General features: G+C 37.3%; 1 protein-coding gene across 1 annotated transcript in view; it reads left to right on the top strand.

Annotated features, from left to right (window-relative positions):
• NALCN (sodium leak channel, non-selective) overlaps positions 1 to 19,681 on the top strand; it is a 217,477-nt gene that overhangs the window by 171,223 nt on the left and 26,573 nt on the right. The window contains exons 17-25 of the mRNA XM_005424146.3: positions 2,315 to 2,388; positions 11,613 to 11,714; positions 12,153 to 12,222; positions 13,353 to 13,444; positions 13,606 to 13,728; positions 16,559 to 16,615; positions 16,994 to 17,114; positions 17,212 to 17,343; positions 19,015 to 19,182. Of these exons, the coding sequence (XP_005424203.1) occupies positions 2,315 to 2,388; positions 11,613 to 11,714; positions 12,153 to 12,222; positions 13,353 to 13,444; positions 13,606 to 13,728; positions 16,559 to 16,615; positions 16,994 to 17,114; positions 17,212 to 17,343; positions 19,015 to 19,182 (939 nt within the window). The remainder of the gene's footprint in view (positions 1 to 2,314; positions 2,389 to 11,612; positions 11,715 to 12,152; positions 12,223 to 13,352; positions 13,445 to 13,605; positions 13,729 to 16,558; positions 16,616 to 16,993; positions 17,115 to 17,211; positions 17,344 to 19,014; positions 19,183 to 19,681) is intronic.

The raw sequence follows: 19,681 nt of genomic DNA, 5'->3' as shown, positions 1-19,681 counted from the left end.
GGCTGCTGAATTTCCTTGTTTGGGCCACAACCTTTAAGGCCATGGTGTTCTATTATGTAATTTAAACACTGGAAAGAAGTGGTCTATGACAGATAAGGAGCTGTAGAAAATTTTAGGAAAAATTTATATGACTCAGCTTTTTTTTACTGAAATCAGATGGGCAAAAACTAGAAAATGGGTAGGAAATTAATGCTTCCTATGTTTGAAATCTCTTCAATTCCTAAGATGCTAACAGGAATTGTTACTAGAAATAAATGGACATAACACATTACTAGGTCGCACGGTTTTTTTCTCTGATGTTTCATGTAGTTGCAATTATTCTAAAGCACCTGTTTAGAACAGGAAAAAGGAACTGAGACAAAACTTATGGTTTTCCACCCTCATTATTCCCATAAGTTTGAGCCTGAATAAAGTACAATGCTGATAAAGTCACTAAACCTGTGTCAAGATACTGCAAATGAGTTAAAACCTACACAAATGTGTTTCAATATTAGACATATTTATACCTACAGAATATTTATTATAATGGCATATTACTTCCCTGTCTGACTATCCAGGAGCCCCTTTGGTAATCTTTCTTGCATCTCCTCAGCTGGTGCCCAGCTACACATCCCACACTCACACAGTCACACCAAGTTTCCTCACCAGCTCGACTTCAGCTTTCCCAAAGCAGAGTGCCAGACAGCCAGATCCTTAAAATTATTTAATCTTGGTGCAACAACTGAATGACAAAATAGCAGCTTCAGCTGGGTGCTTCCAAGGAGAGATCCCCAAGCAAAGGCACCCAGGACATTTATACCCTCACAGTCTAAGCAAGCAAAAGTCTGGGGTCATCAGCTCCTGCCGTGTCTTTGAGTACCACAGGTCCCTGTGGCCTTTATTAGGCAAAGGGCCATCAGTTCATGGCCTCTTGCCTTGGGCTCAGGCTTCTGCACCCCCAGAGCTTAACCTGCAGTTCACGCTGCAGCTGCACACCCAGCTGCCTGCACTAGATGTATTCCTCAACAGGTATATCTATACTAGGATTTTCAGTTTATGTTTACCATATCCAGGCAATGGAATTTTTTCTTGCTTATATTCAAATATTCAAGAAGTATATTACTCTTTCTGTAATCTTAACTGAAATTCCAATACTTTATTTTCCAAACTACATTCCGAAGTGTTGCATACGTCATTTCCATTTTCAAGTTACCGGTTGTTTAAGGAACCCAGAGATTCTCAAAATTGGGATGTTTTCAAATCATCTGTGTTATTACCTTCTGCAGGCTGTACAGAAAAGAGCTAGAACATGAGAAAGGTTAAAGGGGCCACACTTGTATAGGCAAGGGGTAGGAAAGGGATTGTAGCTTGCTGTAACAGTTGTGGTTCAAAAAGCAAAATCCGTTTTATTAAGTACAGACAGTATAATTAACAAGTTTTTAAGGCATTTTCTAGCCTTGTGTTTATCTACAAAGATCTTATTGTGACTCAGAGTCAATATGAGTCTTCAGAGAAGTTCTGGCAAAATTATTTGTCGAATGACTCTGGATTTGAGCTAGTTTTAGAAAATTTAAAGAACATGTAAAGAAATGTGCTTAAAGGTTCCGTTTCAGATTGATCAAAACCAGGACACAGATTGCTAAGAGTTTCCAAATCTCTCTCAAATATTTTCTTCAAGACAATGATCTCCAAACAGTTGACAGATTTAAGTCTTACAATGTGCCAGAGGCTTTCTGTTCATCACAGGTGCAATTCCTGAGCTAATTTTTTTCAGCTGCAGTTTGCTCCTTGATTTGCCATGTTTGTTAATCACTTGCTTGTTTTTTTCATATATCTCAGTCCTTTCATTTCACATTCAGGAACTCCTGTTCACAAGAAGATTCCTGAAACTGTTCATGACCAGAGGCAAGCAAAAGCATATTTTGCTTAGCACATTTTTTCTTTGCATCTGTGAGGGAAAAAAAAAGGCATTGAAATTATACATCTGAGCTTGGCTTGCTGGTTCTTTTGTACAGTCAAGGCATCTCCAGAGTATGATCCAGCCTAGTCAAAATCTAAAGTGGAAAAGGAGTAGCAAAACAGTGTGATTTGGCCAATTGGAGAAGAAATGTGTAATAAAGCAAATTTGTGCTAGCCAGCAAAACTATCTACTTCTTTCTACACAGAACTCCCTAATGATTGGGGTTGGAAGGCCAAAAGATGTATATAAGTATTTTGATTGTTTTCCACCATCCTTTTTATGCACTCAGCATCATAATATTTAATTGTTCTGTTACATGCACAAGTTATATTTTAAGACAATTAAAAAGTATGCTGTCTTTTCTTAATTTTATAGCTCCGTAAATCTGTTTTCAGCATCAGAGCAAGAAACCTTCTGGAAAAAGAGACAGCAATCAATAAAATTCTAAGGTAAGAGTCAGATGTGATTTGATATTGTTTTGACTGTCATCTGATTTTGCACAACCCTGTTTATTACTAATGTTACTGCATTATAATATTCATAATAATGTATTCCTTTGTAGTTCATCTGTTGCTTTCTTTAGCAAAGATAAATTGTTCTTTGGCTATTTTATATGCTTGAAGAGCAAAAAGAGCCCTCTCTTGTACTTCTTCAATATATATTTCAATTGTATCATGCAGTAAGATCATGTTTCAGCTCTTTTCATTTCTTCCTTCTAAATTAACCATGTCTGCTCCTAAGGGATGTTATTTTAGAATTCTAGTCCAGTTCTTGCAAATATCTGCACATAAATGTTTGCAGGGATTGTGCAGTAAAAAACATAGACTACAGCTAGTCATATTCCAAGTAACAAATGGACAGTGAAGAAAATTTTAGAACCATGACTTCTGTAGAAAGGTTTCCTGAATGCTTCAATAATGATCACTCCTTTTGGTCTTCCATATCAAGTAACTACTCAGCACTGTAAGTGAATAATGCAAGCCTAAGTCTCCAAGACCCATTTCTGAAGTTATCATTTAGATAACTCAGTGCTGCATTGTTTCATGCCACTGTTGGTTTTACATTATAATGACTGTTCTCAACATAAGGTGCATTAATAATGGAAACAATTTATAGGTCACAGTTTTTATATTTATGTTTGCATTTTGTCAGTGGGAAGTCCCAGGTAAATACCCAGTATTAAGAGGAACACTGGTCTAAAAAGTACAGATTAAGTAAGGTAATGTTTTATGAGGAGCAGTGAACTAGGGGTTCTGTGTGATTTCTGAATTATGATGTTTCTTGAATACCATTTGAGAAGTTTTGCAGCTCTGGTCTTTTTTAATGTTCTATAAGAATACAGCACAGGGAGAACTGTAGAAATTAACATGAAACTTTTTCTGATTTAAACCCATGTAATGACAACATAAACAATTACTAATTCAAATGAATACTCATTGTAAAAATATAATTGATAAATGTAAATGCAATACCGTAAGTATTCAATCTTAACAAAATTTATTGCATTTGTTGCACTATTTGTAAGCATTTCTTTCACTTGTGTGCCTTGATTTTACAGGAATTACTGTTACAGATATATTAGGCAAAATACTTCTAAAAATATATGTTTAGATACCGGCATCCCGACAGTATTTCAGTAAAACATTTGTATTGAAATTCTGTGTTATATGAGAACTGTGAAATGTTATTGACACTTCCAGGGTTCCACAAATGTCAGTTTGTTTGGTGTGTTTCATACACTCTACTGCAGAGGAAAAACATAGACAAAGGAAAAAAAAAAACCCTACTTTTACATATTCATTTTTTTTCTTAATCCCTGATATCGTAGAAGCTCCATTCTTTCTTAGATAGGAGAAAAAAATTAAATTCTGGAAATTGAAATTCAGAATTTTCCCATCTGCACAGAACTTTCTCCTTTTCCAGAGAAGTCTGAAATAGTGGGAGGAGAATCTGAGCAAACCATTGTTTGGACTTCACTAAGTTCTCAGGGATGCAAGGACAGAACCAGAAAGCAGTCCTGCCAGTTTCAATCGTGCTGAATTCCATTTGGTCCTTCAGATCATGGCTTCTGCCAGTCTTGCATGTAAAAGGACTTCTTATCAATTCATCTGAATTCCTCTGAAGTTTCAGAGGCAGAAGAATAAAGTTTTCATTTACTAATTTACTAATTTATTTTTTATTATCTGTTTACTCTGATAATTTAATCTACCTTTACTGAGCTTTCCAGTCTATCTCCTGGATCATCAGCAATAAACTTTGAAGAACGCAGAGAAAAGGAGAGAACTTCTGTCACGTAAGAAAAATACGGGTCATGTGTCCTCTAATGCTTTCTTGGGCTGCTTGTAAATCACTTACAAGAGTCTTACGGAGTCTTCTCTCTGCTGAGAAAAAGAACAAATATTGTTATTGCTCCTTGCTATTGAGTGGAAATTGTTAAATAAGCTCTGATCTAATGACACTTGCAATGCATCTGTTCCAGCATATGAAGATTGTGTTCATGGCATATCTGGTGTCCAAACTGACAGAGATTGCCTGTGATGGGCTGACTGGTCCTGAGCACTGCCGGTGTTTCCATGTTAATGACAGTGACAGCACTGTTGATGCAAGGGAATTTTAGAAACAGGAAGAGAAGTGATAAGATTTATAGCTGAAACTTAAGATTCAGTTTAAATAACACTGGAAAATTCAAACTCTTAACATATGAGAGATTCTTGTTCTTATTTTTGCTTTAGTTATAAATGCTGTAAACTCCTTCATAAAATTAGATGAGTCTCAGCTATTCAGAGTACCTGACAAAAGAAGAAGTGACATTTATGCCAAGAACAGTAAGAGATAACTCAGAATGTCCCTTCTGAAAAAATTGCTTCCAGCATAATCTTCATTTTTGTCTACCTGAATTAAGAAGAATTTTTCCAAAGCCATGCGTCTATATAGTAAATCTGCCCATGGGCAAGTTCAGCTTGATAAAATTGCTGTGCTGAAAGGGAATTTTAAGTCTGTTCCAGCCTAAGTCCACCTGTGACCTTTCCCACTCCCAACACTTTTTAAACCTTGCCAATTTATTTTTTAATCAAATTATGAATATTTCAATATAACCAGCTGTATAGAAGGACCATGCATTATACATAGGTACCTTCATGTCTCTCTTGTGCATCCTTCTCTATCCAAACTTTATTCCTTTTCATATGCTGAACTGCAGCTAGACATCTTCCCCAAGATGAAAAAGGACATCAATAGCCCTTGCACACCAAGAGAGATGGTTCATGGACTCAGTCCTAGGTGTCTCACCTGCTCATCTGCTGTTACATTATGCAGCAAAACTGATGTCTTGGGTGTCTTTGTTTGCCTGCAGCTTTCTTGCCACACCCCCAGGGACGTGTCTCATTTCTGAGCATCCTTGTTTAGAAGCACATTCACCTTGCCTCCTTGAGGTCTTTGTGCAGTTAGGCATGGGAGCCAAGTCAAGGATGTAGGAACTACTGTCCTGGTACTTTGATCAGTGCTTTGCATCACCATTACCAGTGGCAGAGCACAAAGGCCTTACCTCTTCACATAAATCCATTCTGAGGTGGAGACCTCAACCTTGAAAAATGAAATAAAGTACAAGTTAGTGACCTTTAGAACAACTTTTTTGAAACAAGATCCATTTTAATAGTGCCTCTGAATTGCAAACAGCTCCATTCCTTACTGAGAATTACAGTGCATTTCCCTCAGCAGCAATAACCACTTCTAGCAAATTTACTTTCTCCTGCATATCTTCAGTGCTTCACACTTTTCTCTCACTCTATGTTGCTGTAAGCACTGCTTTTTCTTTTAAAAGCAAGTTTTGTGCCTGTGGTTCTCCTGACCCTCATTCCTTACTCGATTGTAATCTAAAAATGGGGTCTAGTCCTTTATTAGTCCCACTGGCTTTCTGAAGTAGAGAGAGTAGAGCAGGTCCAGTCAAAATATTCTGTATAAATCAGTTTGTTCTCTCCAGTGCTGAGGATAAGTTGTAAACAGCACAGAATGGTGGGGAAAATGAACAAATTAAAAGTAATCTCACATAGTCTAAAACATAATCAAAGTGTCAGTAGTTCAAAACCTGATTTTGGTGTGCATTAAACCATGCTTCGTAGAATCAGAGAATGGTTGAGATTGGAAGGAACCTCTGCAGGTCATCTGGTCCAACCTTCCTGCTCAAGCAGGCCCCCCAGAACAAATTGTCCAGAACCACATCCAGACACCTTTTGAATATCTCCAGGGAAGGAGACTCTACAACTTATATATAAAATATATATGGTGACAGTTTGGGAAACATTTGGTTTTTTTCCAAATGGGCAGCTTTTTATTTGCTTTTCATTATAGCTGATGCTATTGTCAAACCATAAAATGATGCTAGGGGTGTGCAATAGGATTTTCACTGTTCTAGACAAGATTTGTCTGATGTGTTTTCTGGTCCTGAGGGAGTAACATAATTCATGCTTAAGTGGAACATTCCATTTCATAAACAACTAACTGAAAGACGTGCATTTATCTTTATTTTAACTGAGAATGCTGGGGGGCGGGGGGGCACATGGGGAAGGAAGAAAGGGGAGAAAGTATTGCTTGAATTAAGGATCCTATTCTAGTTTGTGAATATGCTAGAAGATAATTCAGACTTTGTTCTTACAAGTATTTCTGCAAAACATAGTGATTTCTAGGAAAGCTATAAATTTTATCTCTAAATAAAATCTTCCTGAGCACTAATGCAGATAATAATCAAAGATCTTTTCCAACCTAAATGATTCTATGATTCTGTGATCCTAGAAGATATACCTTTGGTATCCTTTATTAGAAATTTGCCTTTGTTAAACAACTGACTTGTATTAGTTGGTTCTGACTCACAACAAATTTCTTGGCATATATTTTATGTTTTCTCTCTTAAGAGTATGATTTCTTTCTTCATAACTTTGAGGGCTTAACCCCATGCATTTCTCAGAACAAAGTTCTGAGGTAAGTTCCAGGTAAGTTCTGTTGATGATTTTTGTCACCCCATGCAACATCCAGACTTAGTCACCACCTTCCTAAATCTCTACAAGTGTACAACATTGCTGGATTACACTTGCCTGATGCAAAGACAAACAAAGAGGAGTACTGGAATGCACATGTCCATTGGAAAGAAGTTCCTCTGTTTCATGGGGTTTCTGCCAAATGAACACCATATTATGGATTACTGCAAAGCACAGTTGTGAAGCCAAGTTTTTGGGCTATGGAGTCTCCAACACTGCAGGTATGGAATTGATCCCATTTTTAGACAGGTGGTAGACTGGATAGCCACTTGAGATTTCTTCTTTTGCGTTGCTTTTATTGATTCTTCTACAGTCCAATAAAAAATTGTTATTATATAAACATCTGTGAGAAGAGAAGCTGAAACAGCAAGGCAAGAATGATAATCACAATAAAAATTGCTAAAGGAAAGAAAATCTCTTGCTATAGCTCTACTGCCTGAGCAGTCACTAAAGAAAATAAGTGACTATTTGATTTTTTTCTTTAGAGACATAAGAAAGAAAACAAGAAAAAACTGACTTATCCAAGTTGCATTAATAATCCATTTTATTTCACCAGCCAGATTCAGATTTCTTTAAAAAATAGTATATTTTTCCCATAAAGAGCAATAGAGTAGATGTGGTTAAAATGTGCATTGTGCTTGCTATTCAAAAAGTGCCTTATTAAATTAAATTTATAAATGAAAGGAAGAAACACTACCATGCCTCTCAGGTGGATCCCCATAAATTGTAGTCTGTCACATTTAACCATATATTCCAAGTTCTATGGAATTATAATGAGAGCATAGAATGATTTAGTAAGGATAGAGAGTCCTAGAGAGTGAAAACAATGCTGAATGATGCTGATAACTGCACTGAAGTGCCCCACACTGCTAAGGCTTCAGTGTGAGCATGTTTCAGGGAGAACAACAAAAGTACATAGTAATATATGCAGTTGCTACAATTACTACATAAATACTCACACATCAAAATACAGAAGAAAACCCCAAAGCAGTGTTATACTGGAATGCAAGATGAGTGAACACTTGCTGCGGAACGGATGCCTAACTAAAAAATCCAAGTGTGAGCCACAGGCTCACCCTCTTCAAGAGACTTCAGAATATTCATGAAAGGTATAGTATTTTGAATTCTTGATCAAAACCTCTAACATTTTACATTTGGTCAAAGAATGTTACTTGAACACTCTATTCGCAACTTATTTTTCAGGAATTGAAAAGCATGAAATAGTTTGAAGGACTTCAAAAATCTGGACCTTCTAATTGGTTGCAGGTAATACAAACTAGGTGGTACAAGCTATGTGGTATACCAGTATTGTCTTGTTCTGTGTGGTCTTCACCTGGCTTTCTGGTTACCTAAGAAATTACATTTTCTCTTCAGGATATTTTATTACAGTTGCACTTTTCAAGGCAAATTTGGAGCATGTGGTTTGCAGCTGCTGAACTGTGTTGAGAGTTCTGCAAAGTGGGTACAAAGTCCAGAAGCTTGAGATACTTTTTGTCTCTTCTCCTTTATTTCATACCTTCTTTATTCCTACACAAATGAAAATAAACCTATCTAATATTCCAGAGAGGTGGTATAAGAAGATGAAAAGGGCAATTTTAGCTAAAAGGGGTAATTTTGCCTCTGTTGTTTGAAGGTCAAAAGATTCTGACCAGATACAGTTACATAAAAATGTATCAAGGCAAGAAAAGTGTTTTTTTAAAACTCCAATTTTCAAATCACATAGGACTGAATTTTTAACATTGTGGCATGCTGATTGTGCCTGGTGTGGGATTCAGCTCCAAGTCTGCCTGTGAGCTAAGGGATGAATGCTACTATCTAGTTGACAGAAGTCTAATCAATAAAGGAAATGGAACCCAGTGAGATCTTTAGCTGGCTGCTTTGTCTTTAGATGCCCACTTTATAGTTACTTAAATACTGTCCAAACATCATTAATTAAATTAATTCACCAAGCCTTCAATGACGTTGTTCACATATAGACATATAGTGATGTGTGAGATGCCAGAGGATGTCCAAAACATCCTCTGGAAGATGTCAGGTGATACACCAATTTTTAGGGGTATTGTACCCTGCTGGAGCAGCAGCTGGAAGCAAAGCAAAATACTCCAAGGCATGGCAGGTGATTCTGGGTACCTCTGTGCAAGCAATTTGATTGGGCCCTACATCTCCTTGGGCTATGAGTTAGCTCAAAGCCTGGACATGTGGCTCACAGGCAGGTGATGAGAGGAAGCGTGTACGTGTCTACAGTGAGAACACAAACCCTACTGCAGGCTTTAAAACTGGCAACTCTGCAGTTCTGAAAAATTCATGGCACCTGCCATATTTTTCAAAAGTCCCCAAAGATCTGCAACTCTCGGTGTCTAAGCAGCTGAAAAATATCCAGATTCTGAGTCAAAAGGATAACTAAGCATGGCTCTTAGACTTCATACAAGGAAGATTAATTCCCAAGGCAGTAATTCCCATAAAGTGAAGAATGCCAGGAGAGAGGCTGTCCAAAGTAGACAAGGACTTTTCAGCAGATCTTCTTCTCTAGAAATACATAAATGTTTCTTTGCAATTACTTGATAAGAATTTCTGATCTCTGTGCTAAACACCTGGTATTTCATTATTTCTCTGTTGACTTCACAAGAGCTGCAGAGCTTCCAGAGGTATTGAAAATGAGGCAATGGATGTAAAGGCTAATTAAAGATTTAGGAATCTAACTTAGAGATCACAAAAAATACTAAGTCTTTCTGTAGGTGTTAGTTTTTATGCATGCCCATTCTGCCATAGTGTGCCCATAGTATATGGCTATGTCTGTTTCACAGTATTATTAACAATTAAATAAGCCATCTTGTTCATTAGTCAGGTAAAGAATTTATTCCTAGAGCATTTAAAGCTGTCTTTTATTATGAATACTAAGTGTTTATGTAGCTTGGAATTCAATTTGCTACATAGAAGAGCATGAAAAGTTGATGTACAAGTTACGTTTTGATGTCAAGAAAATAGTTTTTAGCTATTAGAAGCAGAGCATAATAATTTATATCTACAGGGGAAAAAAGAGATAAGTTAGCCTCTGTCACACCAAGAGAAGAGAACTCAGACCCCAGAATTTTCATTGTCTCTGCTGGGAAAAATTGGATTGTCATTTTAATGGAGTGAGATAGGATGTATTTTTAGGAAATAATGCTTTTTTTTTCCTTTTAGTCAAAAATTGCAAAGGTATTCAAGTATCTCAGTTGTTTTCTGACAGTGTTATGTGGCATCCTCCTCCACAATGTAATGCTTTAAATCCTTTGGTATTAAAATGTTCATGATTTGTCTAAGATGAGCTATGTTGTATAAGACATACAGTAATTTTCTTATATGTCATAGTGCTTTAGTTCAGTGTAGTGTAACCTGATGCTTTCTATAACAAGTCTAGCACAATGTATTTTTCTAGGGTGCTAATCTGATTGGCAGTGGTGACATTGACAAGCATTCTAAGCTTCTCATTTTTGTTACAGATATACTTGGGATTCCTACTTGTATCATTTATGTGTTTAAATCCAAAAGAATGAGAAAAAGTGGAGAAGAGTGAGAAACAAAGCCGTGGTGGGGAAAGAACATGCCATGGACACCTTGTGCCATCAAGCATGATCATCCCATGCTGTCAAGGCATTTATCTAAGCCTTACAGGCTGGCAGATAGAGTGGTTACACAAAGGGTGTATCATTTTTCATCTTTTAGGAAAAAAATGAGGATTCAGTTCAATAAAAAGTATGTAATATTACCAGCTGGGTCTTATGTTTCTTTAAATGATCTCATAACACAAAATGAGCAATAAGGAGTGCATACTGTACCATTCTAGAAATTTAAACCATTCCAGAAAGTTAAAACATGTTTCAAATGTTGAAATTCTATTTCTCAACCATCAGAGGGATCTGTCTGAGCTCTTTTAGTGTAAACCTCTCTTTTTCATGAGCAAATCGATTTCACTGTAGCCATCAAGATAAAGATACACATGCTCTGTTTAGCTGTGGGACACTTACTGGCCAACAAATACTAATTTCTGCCCAAACGTGTAAAATGTGTTTGGAAAAATTAACCATGAGCAAACAAGTGAGAAAACCCACACAACAAAATGCTGCAAGTTGACTGCATTCCCAGAGAGCAGACATTTCATATTACAGAATATCAGCAATATGCAGCTTTTCATTTCATACTGGATATGGTTCCAGTTATTTTGAACACTCAAAGTTATGTCCTAGGTCCAAAATGTGCATGTGTAGCCCTAAAAGGGACTAAAATTGCTGTTGTACTTTTGTGTTCCTTTCTTTATTGCTGAGAAACTGGTTTTACTGATGGTTAGTGCATTGCTTGATGCCTTTCACTTTTAGTGAATTCTTGAGGGACCAAATATTTTACAGCAAACTGAAAAAAAGTCATAGATGGTCCTTGCTAAGGCATGGAGAAGGTTTACCAGATGACTGGTTGTATTGCAGAGTGGGGGTCCACTGCTTGGGAAATATTTTCATGGGAAGTCCATTGCTCTTGTACTGTTATTCTCTGTTGTTCTTGAAGTACTTGCTCCCCACAAAGCCAAGCTGATTCCTCTGAATGTGCTACCTCTGAAATCATCATTTATACCGAAAACTCTGTGTCATCATCTTTACATTGCTTCGTAGGGCCTGCACCAGACAACGCATGCTGAGCGGATCATTTGAGGGGCAGCCAGCAAAGGAAAGGTCAATACTGAGTGTCCAGCATCATATACGACAAGAACGCAGGTAAAAATGGACAAAAAGGATGGGTTTAAAATATTCTTAAAGTAAAGGTGGCAAAGGGAATTAAATTTGAGCAATACCTAACATGTGAACAGCCAAAACTACTTACTTGTACAAAGAACTGAATTCTACGTTCTTTATTGTAACCATAATGAAATTCATTGTACTGTATAAATGGAAAAAATGCCTTTTTATTTCAAATGTCATTTCCTTTGCCAACTACAAAGCTATCAATTTAAAGATCAGAAGGACAGAAATTGGCTTATGTTAGACCAGATTGAAAACAATTGAAGAGCATATAAGCTTCTGATGTTAGCAAGAGAAAAATGATAAGAATTCGAGATATTGGGTGGCTGAAGAGAAGTGCTTTATAATGGTCATCTTATAAAGGTCAAAATTTCATCTTGAGATGTATTGTTAAATTGATTATGATTGTTTCAGGTCACTGAGACATGGTTCGAACAGCCAGCGAATCAGCAGAGGAAAATCTCTTGAAACATTGACTCAAGATGTAAGTCCTCATAGAAATGCTGGTTTCAGTTTCAGAACATAAGAAATTAGAATATATGCTATCAAATAAATGCTTGTGTAAGACTAATTCTAATTATGAACTTGCTTGCAATTTGTCTTTTCAAATCTTGAAAGGAAGTCATAAGACAAATGCTGTAACTGCATTAGAATTATCCTCAAAATAATTGACATGGTTATTTCACTGATAGACTCATGGTTTTGGAACACTTGCTGAGATAGATTCACCGAATCTGTAGACACTGCATTAGGAACACAACAATTGCTGCCCAGGATACTTTAAAAAGCGTTACTCTGGAATTATACAAATCACTCGGGCTGGGAAAACAGCAGTTCAAAATTTCTGATGGAAGTTTAGCAATATATTCCAGGCAGCAAAACTGTCAGACAAAGGGACAAAGAATGAAAGGGAGAATAGTAATCATGGATTTCACTGTGGTGTAATTTCATGCAGTTCAGTGCGTTTTCATTTCTGCAAATTCATATGATATTTTGTGGATCTCTGTGGCAATGAAATTTCAAGATACTCTATTAGTCACCCCATTTCCAAACTATCTCAGTCTTTAAACTAAAGCAGATGTGGCTTTGCTTGTAGGATAGCCAGCAGCATTACCCCACCAGGAGTGCTTCCAAGCCTCGCATAACTCAGAATAGTAATGCTGATATTCCCTCCACTGCATGAGCTCAGACAGCATCCTGCCTCCCTTCCTCCCTCCCTCTCATTCATCCCTGCACTCAGCAGTCACTACCTGTATGATCTGCATGCCGATTCTTTCCCAGTCTTAGCCCTTAGTAGCTTTGATTGCATTCATTCCAGTTAAGGGAGGTTGGCTGGTCTTAGAGGACCTCTGTTTTTAAAGTTAAAAGTTAGATTGGATGGAGCCTCAAGCATGAAATTAGAACTGAAATTAACCTTGATGAAAATAAGGAGCCTTATGCTGTAGATAGAAAATACTGTGCAATATGCTTGACTGAGTTGATGTGCAGTACATTTGGAAATAAAGACCTTTCATTTGAATATTTCTATGCAAAATACCATATCTTGCTTTCATCTGAAACCTTAAAAAATAACAACCCTTAGACCTCGATTAAAAGGAATCATTTTGCTTCTAGCACTCCAACACAGTGAGATACAGAAATGCACAGAGAGAAGACAGTGAGATAAAGATGATCCAAGAAAAAAAGGAACAAGCTGAAATGAAAAGGTATTTAAAAATCAGAAGTCTGAGTGCACATTTTCTTATTAACTATTCTCTGTATGAAGTTAAAAGTATTAAGAGTGAACATGAAAAAAAGAACAAAGTGTAAGGGATATTTTTGCCAGGGATAATGTGTAACACTTCATAATTTACGTTTTTTTCAAAAGGAAAGTCCAGGAGGAGGAGCTGCGAGAGAATCACCCGTATTTCGATAAACCTCTGTTCATAGTTGGCCGCGAGCACAGATTCAGGAACTTCTGCCGAGTGGTGGTACGGGCTCGCTTTAATGCGTAAGTTCATTTCATAGCAACCTTGGTTCCATGGCTGCTTACCTCCATGTGCAAGCTCTAACTTTACTTTTCCAAGGAAAACTGCATACAGTGTGGTCACCTGTGACGGTTGTCACAAGGGGTCTTGGGTGAAGGAAGAGACGAGATGGTTGACTCCATTATCGGAAGGCTTGATTTATTATTTTAATACATCTATTAAAACTATACTAAAAAGAAAAGGCAGGAGAGCTTTTCAGAAGCTTGCTAAGCTAAGAATAGAAAAGTAAAGAATGATAACAAGGCAGCTCTCTCTGGCAGTCTGCGAGAGCTAGCTCTGCTGTGACTGGTCACTGAACCAAAACATCCACACCAGACCAATCCGGATCACCCTGTTGCATTCCGCAGCAGCAGATAATTATTGTTTACCTTTTGTTTCTGGGGCCTCAGCTTCCCAGAAGGAAAAAATCCTAAAGAAAGGATTTTAGTGAAAAGGATGTCTACAACAGTCACCACACAAGCTGGCAGCCAGTGTCTGTGGTGTAGTCCTGCTGCTGGAGGAAAGGAAGCAATAAACTGCTCTGTTAGGGGAGACGTGTTTGAGCAGTCTGTGATGCTGAGATAGACAAGACTGTGGGAAAACTGCAGGCATGAGCTGAAAGGAAAGGGTAATGTTTCCCACATGTAAACAAAAGCTTGCTATTCCCTTCTTATTCCTCATCATAAGGCAAGAAGTGTTTATTCACCAACAGTTATTCACAGAACAGAAGAAGGTGAAGAGAAATTAATTGCACCTCTGCTCACGCAAATACTCTGTAGCCCATAAAAAGGGACTCAGAATGGGCTGGGGAGGTGTTCAGCTGTGGGAGATAAAAGGAGAAAAGCTGAAACCGAATGAAAATCGGGAAGGCTCAGCAACTAAGCTGTAGGTATATGTGAGTGTGGCAGATAGAAATCCATGTACAAGCAGCTTTCTATGAAATCATCTCACAACTCTTTTTTTAAACCTCTGTCTCTTGCTGGCACTAGGATTTTAAAGGGTTAATGCATGTCACCTTGCATAGAGCAGTGTAAGACAGAAGATAGCTCAAGGCCATGAGCTTGGCACTTAGAAGGACTGGTTTCAGCAGCTGCTTTACCATTGATTTTCTCTGTGCCCTTCAGCAAATTACTTCTAGTTAGCATGACAGGATGGTTAGATACTCAGTTTCAATCATACCTATATTTAAGTTTCTGCCACCTTTGTAGAGACATGTCCTTGAGCTACTTCCCCACTTTTCGACGCAACTACTAACTTGATTGTGATGCACTGGTCCATGAAGCAGTTGCAAATTAGAACAGAAAAACAAAACACACAAACAGTCAATCAAATCCATTTAGCAAGTACTTGTCAGTGCCTCTTAGCATTGCTAAATGACCAATGGTAACAGGATATTTATATTAAAACAGCTTAAATAAAATGTTTGCAATTATAAGAATAAACTGATTTTCTTAAACAGTCTTCTTTATTTAATTTATTTAAATCCTCCCTGCTTTATTTGTTATCCCATCTAGCTTATCAAGTAAATTATTCTAGATATCTCTTTCAAACTGATAGGATGAATATTTTCATCTAATAAAAAAAGGCTGAGGAATGCTGCTGTTTAGAATGTAGGGAGAGGAAAGAGTTTAAGAAGCAAAAGTCAGTGGCTTCAGTGGGAAGGCATTTAATCCAGTATGTTCTGTGCGCTTACTGGTGTAAGTGGATGAACCTGGTCTGTGGAAGATGTTTCTCATTCTCCTTGGATGTCTTGTGCATTCCTGTAATTCATAACTATGCGATCTCTCTGGTGGTAATTCCTCAAGTCTGTTCAGGCCACTTTTCACTTTAAGCTCAGCGAGGAAGTAATGGTAATTTCACATCCCAATGGCTAGAGCCCTCCAATGAAATATAGGATATGTCAGTGCAGATCATGTCTTGGCACGATCTCCTGCGGGAGTTGGAAGATAAGTAAAAGTGCCTATAACCAGTGGGTCAGGGGAGGCTTCTTTGAAAGTATTCTTGTAGCTTCTCCTGCAGCAGTCATTCTGCTTTGTATGAAATTGATAAATAATTGCTGCAGTAGGAACTTAGCTCATGTCACCTAGATATGTGCATATTACTTATAGAGTGGGTCTCACTCTTTGACTGCCTAATGGCTGTTTGGATATGGCAGGTGGAGCGCGGCAATTACATGGGAAATTTCAGATATAGAGAATCTAAAAATATTAATCAGAAAAAGATTAAAGTAATAGAAGACATAGAGCTTGTGGAAGGATGTGTGCATCTGTGTGTGAGCGTGTGTGTGTGTGTGTTAACTGAGGGTATCATATGACCACAGAATCATAGAGTGGTTTGAGATGCAAGGGGCCTTAAGGATCATTTAGTTCCAGCCCCTCTGCCTTGGACAGGGACATCTTTCACTAAGCCAGGTTGCTCAGAGCCTCATACAGCCATGGTCCAAGAAGTTTTGAAGTAATTGTAAAGAGCATTTTGGTGCTTAAAATTCAGTAGCAGGTTATCCCCCTTATTCCCAAGAAAATTACAAGATTAAGTCCTTGTTTACAAAATCAAGACCCAAAAACACCTGTCAGTTCAAAGAATCTTAGAGGAATTACAGGTACGCAATGAGTTAAAGTGATCCTAGTTGTGTTGATAATATGACTAAAATTGCATAGAATTAAATGAAACTTATACAGACATTTAAAATACAGACAGGATAAAATGGAGCCTTGATTTTGGACAGAAATTACTTAGAGTTGATGGATACATGGTATAATTATAATGCTGACTAAAATAAAATGTAAATGACTGTATCTTTTCTTCTTTTTATAGTTCTAAAACAGATCCTGTTACTGGAGCTGTGAAAAATACCAAATACCATCAGCTTTAGTAAGCACTGCAAAAGTAACTTTGCTTGGTCTCATAAGCCTGCAGTATAAGTGTGTGTGTGCACACGTGCATGAATGTTTGTAAATGTGCATGCACATGTGTACTTCTTTTCTTTTCTTTTTTTTCTAAAAGGTTTTTCTTACCATGGAGTTTTTTGGGGAGAAGGATGAACAGGAAGATGATTTTTAATCAGACTTTTCTTCACTTGCATGCAACTTCTCTAGTTTTACTACACATTTCTGAAATACTGAAATCTTTGATACTTCTCAGCTCAATTTATTTTTCTTAGGAAAGCACTTAACTGTAGTGTAGGCACAAATCAAGTACACAGAGATCTGGGCATTTCTGTAATGGCATTTCCTTGTGTATCATTTGCAGTGACTTGCTGGGTTTGGTTACTTACCTGGACTGGGTCATGATCATTGTTACAATATGCTCCTGCATTTCCATGATGTTCGAATCCCCTTTTAGAAGAGTTATGCATGCTCCAACACTCCAGGTACTGCCACTAAATCATTTTACAATTATAGAACTACAGTCACCTTGCTTTTCTCCACTGCCTGTTCCTAAATTATGGTTGTTGCTTTTGTTTTCAGATTGCTGAATATGTTTTTGTAATATTCATGAGCATTGAGCTTAATCTGAAGATTATGGCAGATGGCTTGTTCTTTACACCAACAGCTGTCATTAGGGACTTTGGAGGAGTTATGGACATATTTATATATCTTGTAAGTTTTTATATTTATGGAAGTTTTTTTTGGCATTCTTACCTCTGATATATTTGGTTATATAAATGTTTAGTAGTGTGAAGAAGTTTGTCTCTGTACCCTGATACAAATAGTAGTGATACATGGATGTGATAAACACCTGGCAATTTAGTGTGGGGTCGTTGTATGACCCCTTTTAATTCTTTATTTGTTGATATGTTTTAAGTATCAGATCTGATTTTCCTTCAGAGGAGACTTGAGAACTCTGAGCTCATTTCAGCATTTTTATGCAGGACAATCTTAATTTTACCTGTTTCATAGATATTAATTGCTTCTTCCCCTCTCAACAGAATTCCTGCTTTATTGAAGGTGTTTCAAAACCATTTACCATTTGACAGAGGGCACATCTGTGTTGCTATAGAAGAAAGCAAAGAAAGCTATATCCCATATCTATCAGTAGTGGTTCTCAGGAAAAAAGTTTCTCAACAGTTCTCAACAGTTTCTGGGAAATCTCTAGCGTTCCATTAAAATACAAGAGGAGGGTGTCCATTTCCTCTTCACATACGACAGTAAATACCATAGAATGTGTCAAAGCCAGTGCTCAGTATAATACAGTATGAAATACTTTCTAACTTAAGAAATTACTGAGAAAAATGGCTTTGATGGATTTAGATTAAATCTTTCAGAGATTAATCCACCAGGCAGATGTGCTGCATAAAATTTGTCACGATCAATTTGTATCAAAGATTTTATTGTTAGCAGAAATAAAAATATGCATACTTGCACAAAACTCCTACTGTAGTATGCATAATTCCTGTGTGCTTTAGTTTCTTGAAATCTCTCTGAATCCCTCTGCTTGTCTGAAGGAAAAATTTCAGTGGTGTAGTTTGGATATTCCAAATATGACTGCAGTGATCTAAAAAGACTGTGGAAGAAAGTCAGGACTGTTAAATATGTTTGTTTTGGTGGGGTGGCTGCCTTTCATCACTTTGTTCTTAACAAATTATATCAAGTCTTAAATAATTGGTGATATAGTCTTCATCCTCCAGTCTTTGTGCACTTACTTCTTTGTAATACTCTCACCTCTGTCCCCCTATGAGAACACTGGCTTTTAAAAAATAGGAAGCACTTAAGAAATGTTAATCAATAACCATTTGTCAGAGATTGTTCAGGTTACACGACACAGCTATGCTGTTTGAAAACACTTCCAAAAACGTAACATTCGTGTAATGAAACCACATGGTGACAAAACAACTTATGCCTGTAACAAAGTGATAGGAAAAACTGTCAGGGAAACTGTTAACAGACTTTCCAGGTGAAGATTTCTCAGTTCCAGGGTAGAATCTCTGAAATTAGAAGGAGGAAGAGAAATAATGCTGCCTGCTCCAAGAATATAGTTTGTGTCCCTGTTTTGAGTCAGCCAAATTGATTTCTCCTTTTGGAACTATTCCATCTAATTAAGCATATAAAATGGATTTTGAGTCAAAAGGCAGGACAAAGACAAGCTGATGCCAATTAGTTAGGACAATAAGCCAGGACGTAAGAGATCTAAGCCCTTTTTCTAAGTTAGATGCCCTTTTGCCTTATTCGTTAATTTTAAGGTAGAAACCTTCATTGACCTTCTGTGCTGTGTCTATGCCAAGACATTGTAATCCTGACCTATCTTTGCTTTTTCTGTCCTGTCACCTCCAGGTGAGTTTGATATTCCTGTGCTGGATGCCTCAGAACGTCCCTGCCAAATCTGGAGCTCAGCTCTTAATGGTGCTCCGCTGCCTCCGACCTCTTCGAATTTTCAAACTGGTCCCTCAGATGAGAAAAGTGGTGAGAGAGCTGTTTAGTGGCTTCAAGGAAATTTTTTTGGTATGTGCCAATTTTTTTTTGCAAAAATATATGAAGGAGTAAGATAACATTTTGATATAAAATTCATGTTTTTTATCCTTTTCACCATTGTTGTCTCTTTAGCTCTTGTCTCTTTTCATTGTGGTATCACTACAGATGACCACACAACAGGCTAAAAATTAGAATATAAGTAACTCATACTGAGTAAAGCTATTGTAGTAATTATTTTAGAAACTGTATTATTTGTTTAGCTTATTTTAGTCATAATTACATAGGAAGACTACTGAAAAAAAATCTACCCCTTTTTCACAGTTCTGGTTGGTCAAGGAATATGAGAAGTAGTGTATGGAAGCTCTGCAAGAACAAAAGTAAACCTGATTTCTGAGCTGCAGGTCTCTACCTTCAAGCTTCTTGAGAGGCAGCCAAAAGCAATACAGCTGTTCATCACAGATCTGGATCTCATTCTTATGTCATTGTTGTTATTATTATGATCGTGGCCATACTTATAGTAATAAGAACA

The sequence above is a fragment of the Geospiza fortis genome, unplaced genomic scaffold (assembly GCF_000277835.1).
Source record: "Geospiza fortis unplaced genomic scaffold, GeoFor_1.0 scaffold84, whole genome shotgun sequence".
In the NCBI taxonomy this organism is placed as follows: Eukaryota; Metazoa; Chordata; class Aves; order Passeriformes; family Thraupidae; genus Geospiza; species Geospiza fortis.
The sequence above is the reverse complement of the archived record's forward strand: the minus strand, read 5'-3'. Positions and strand labels throughout refer to the sequence as shown.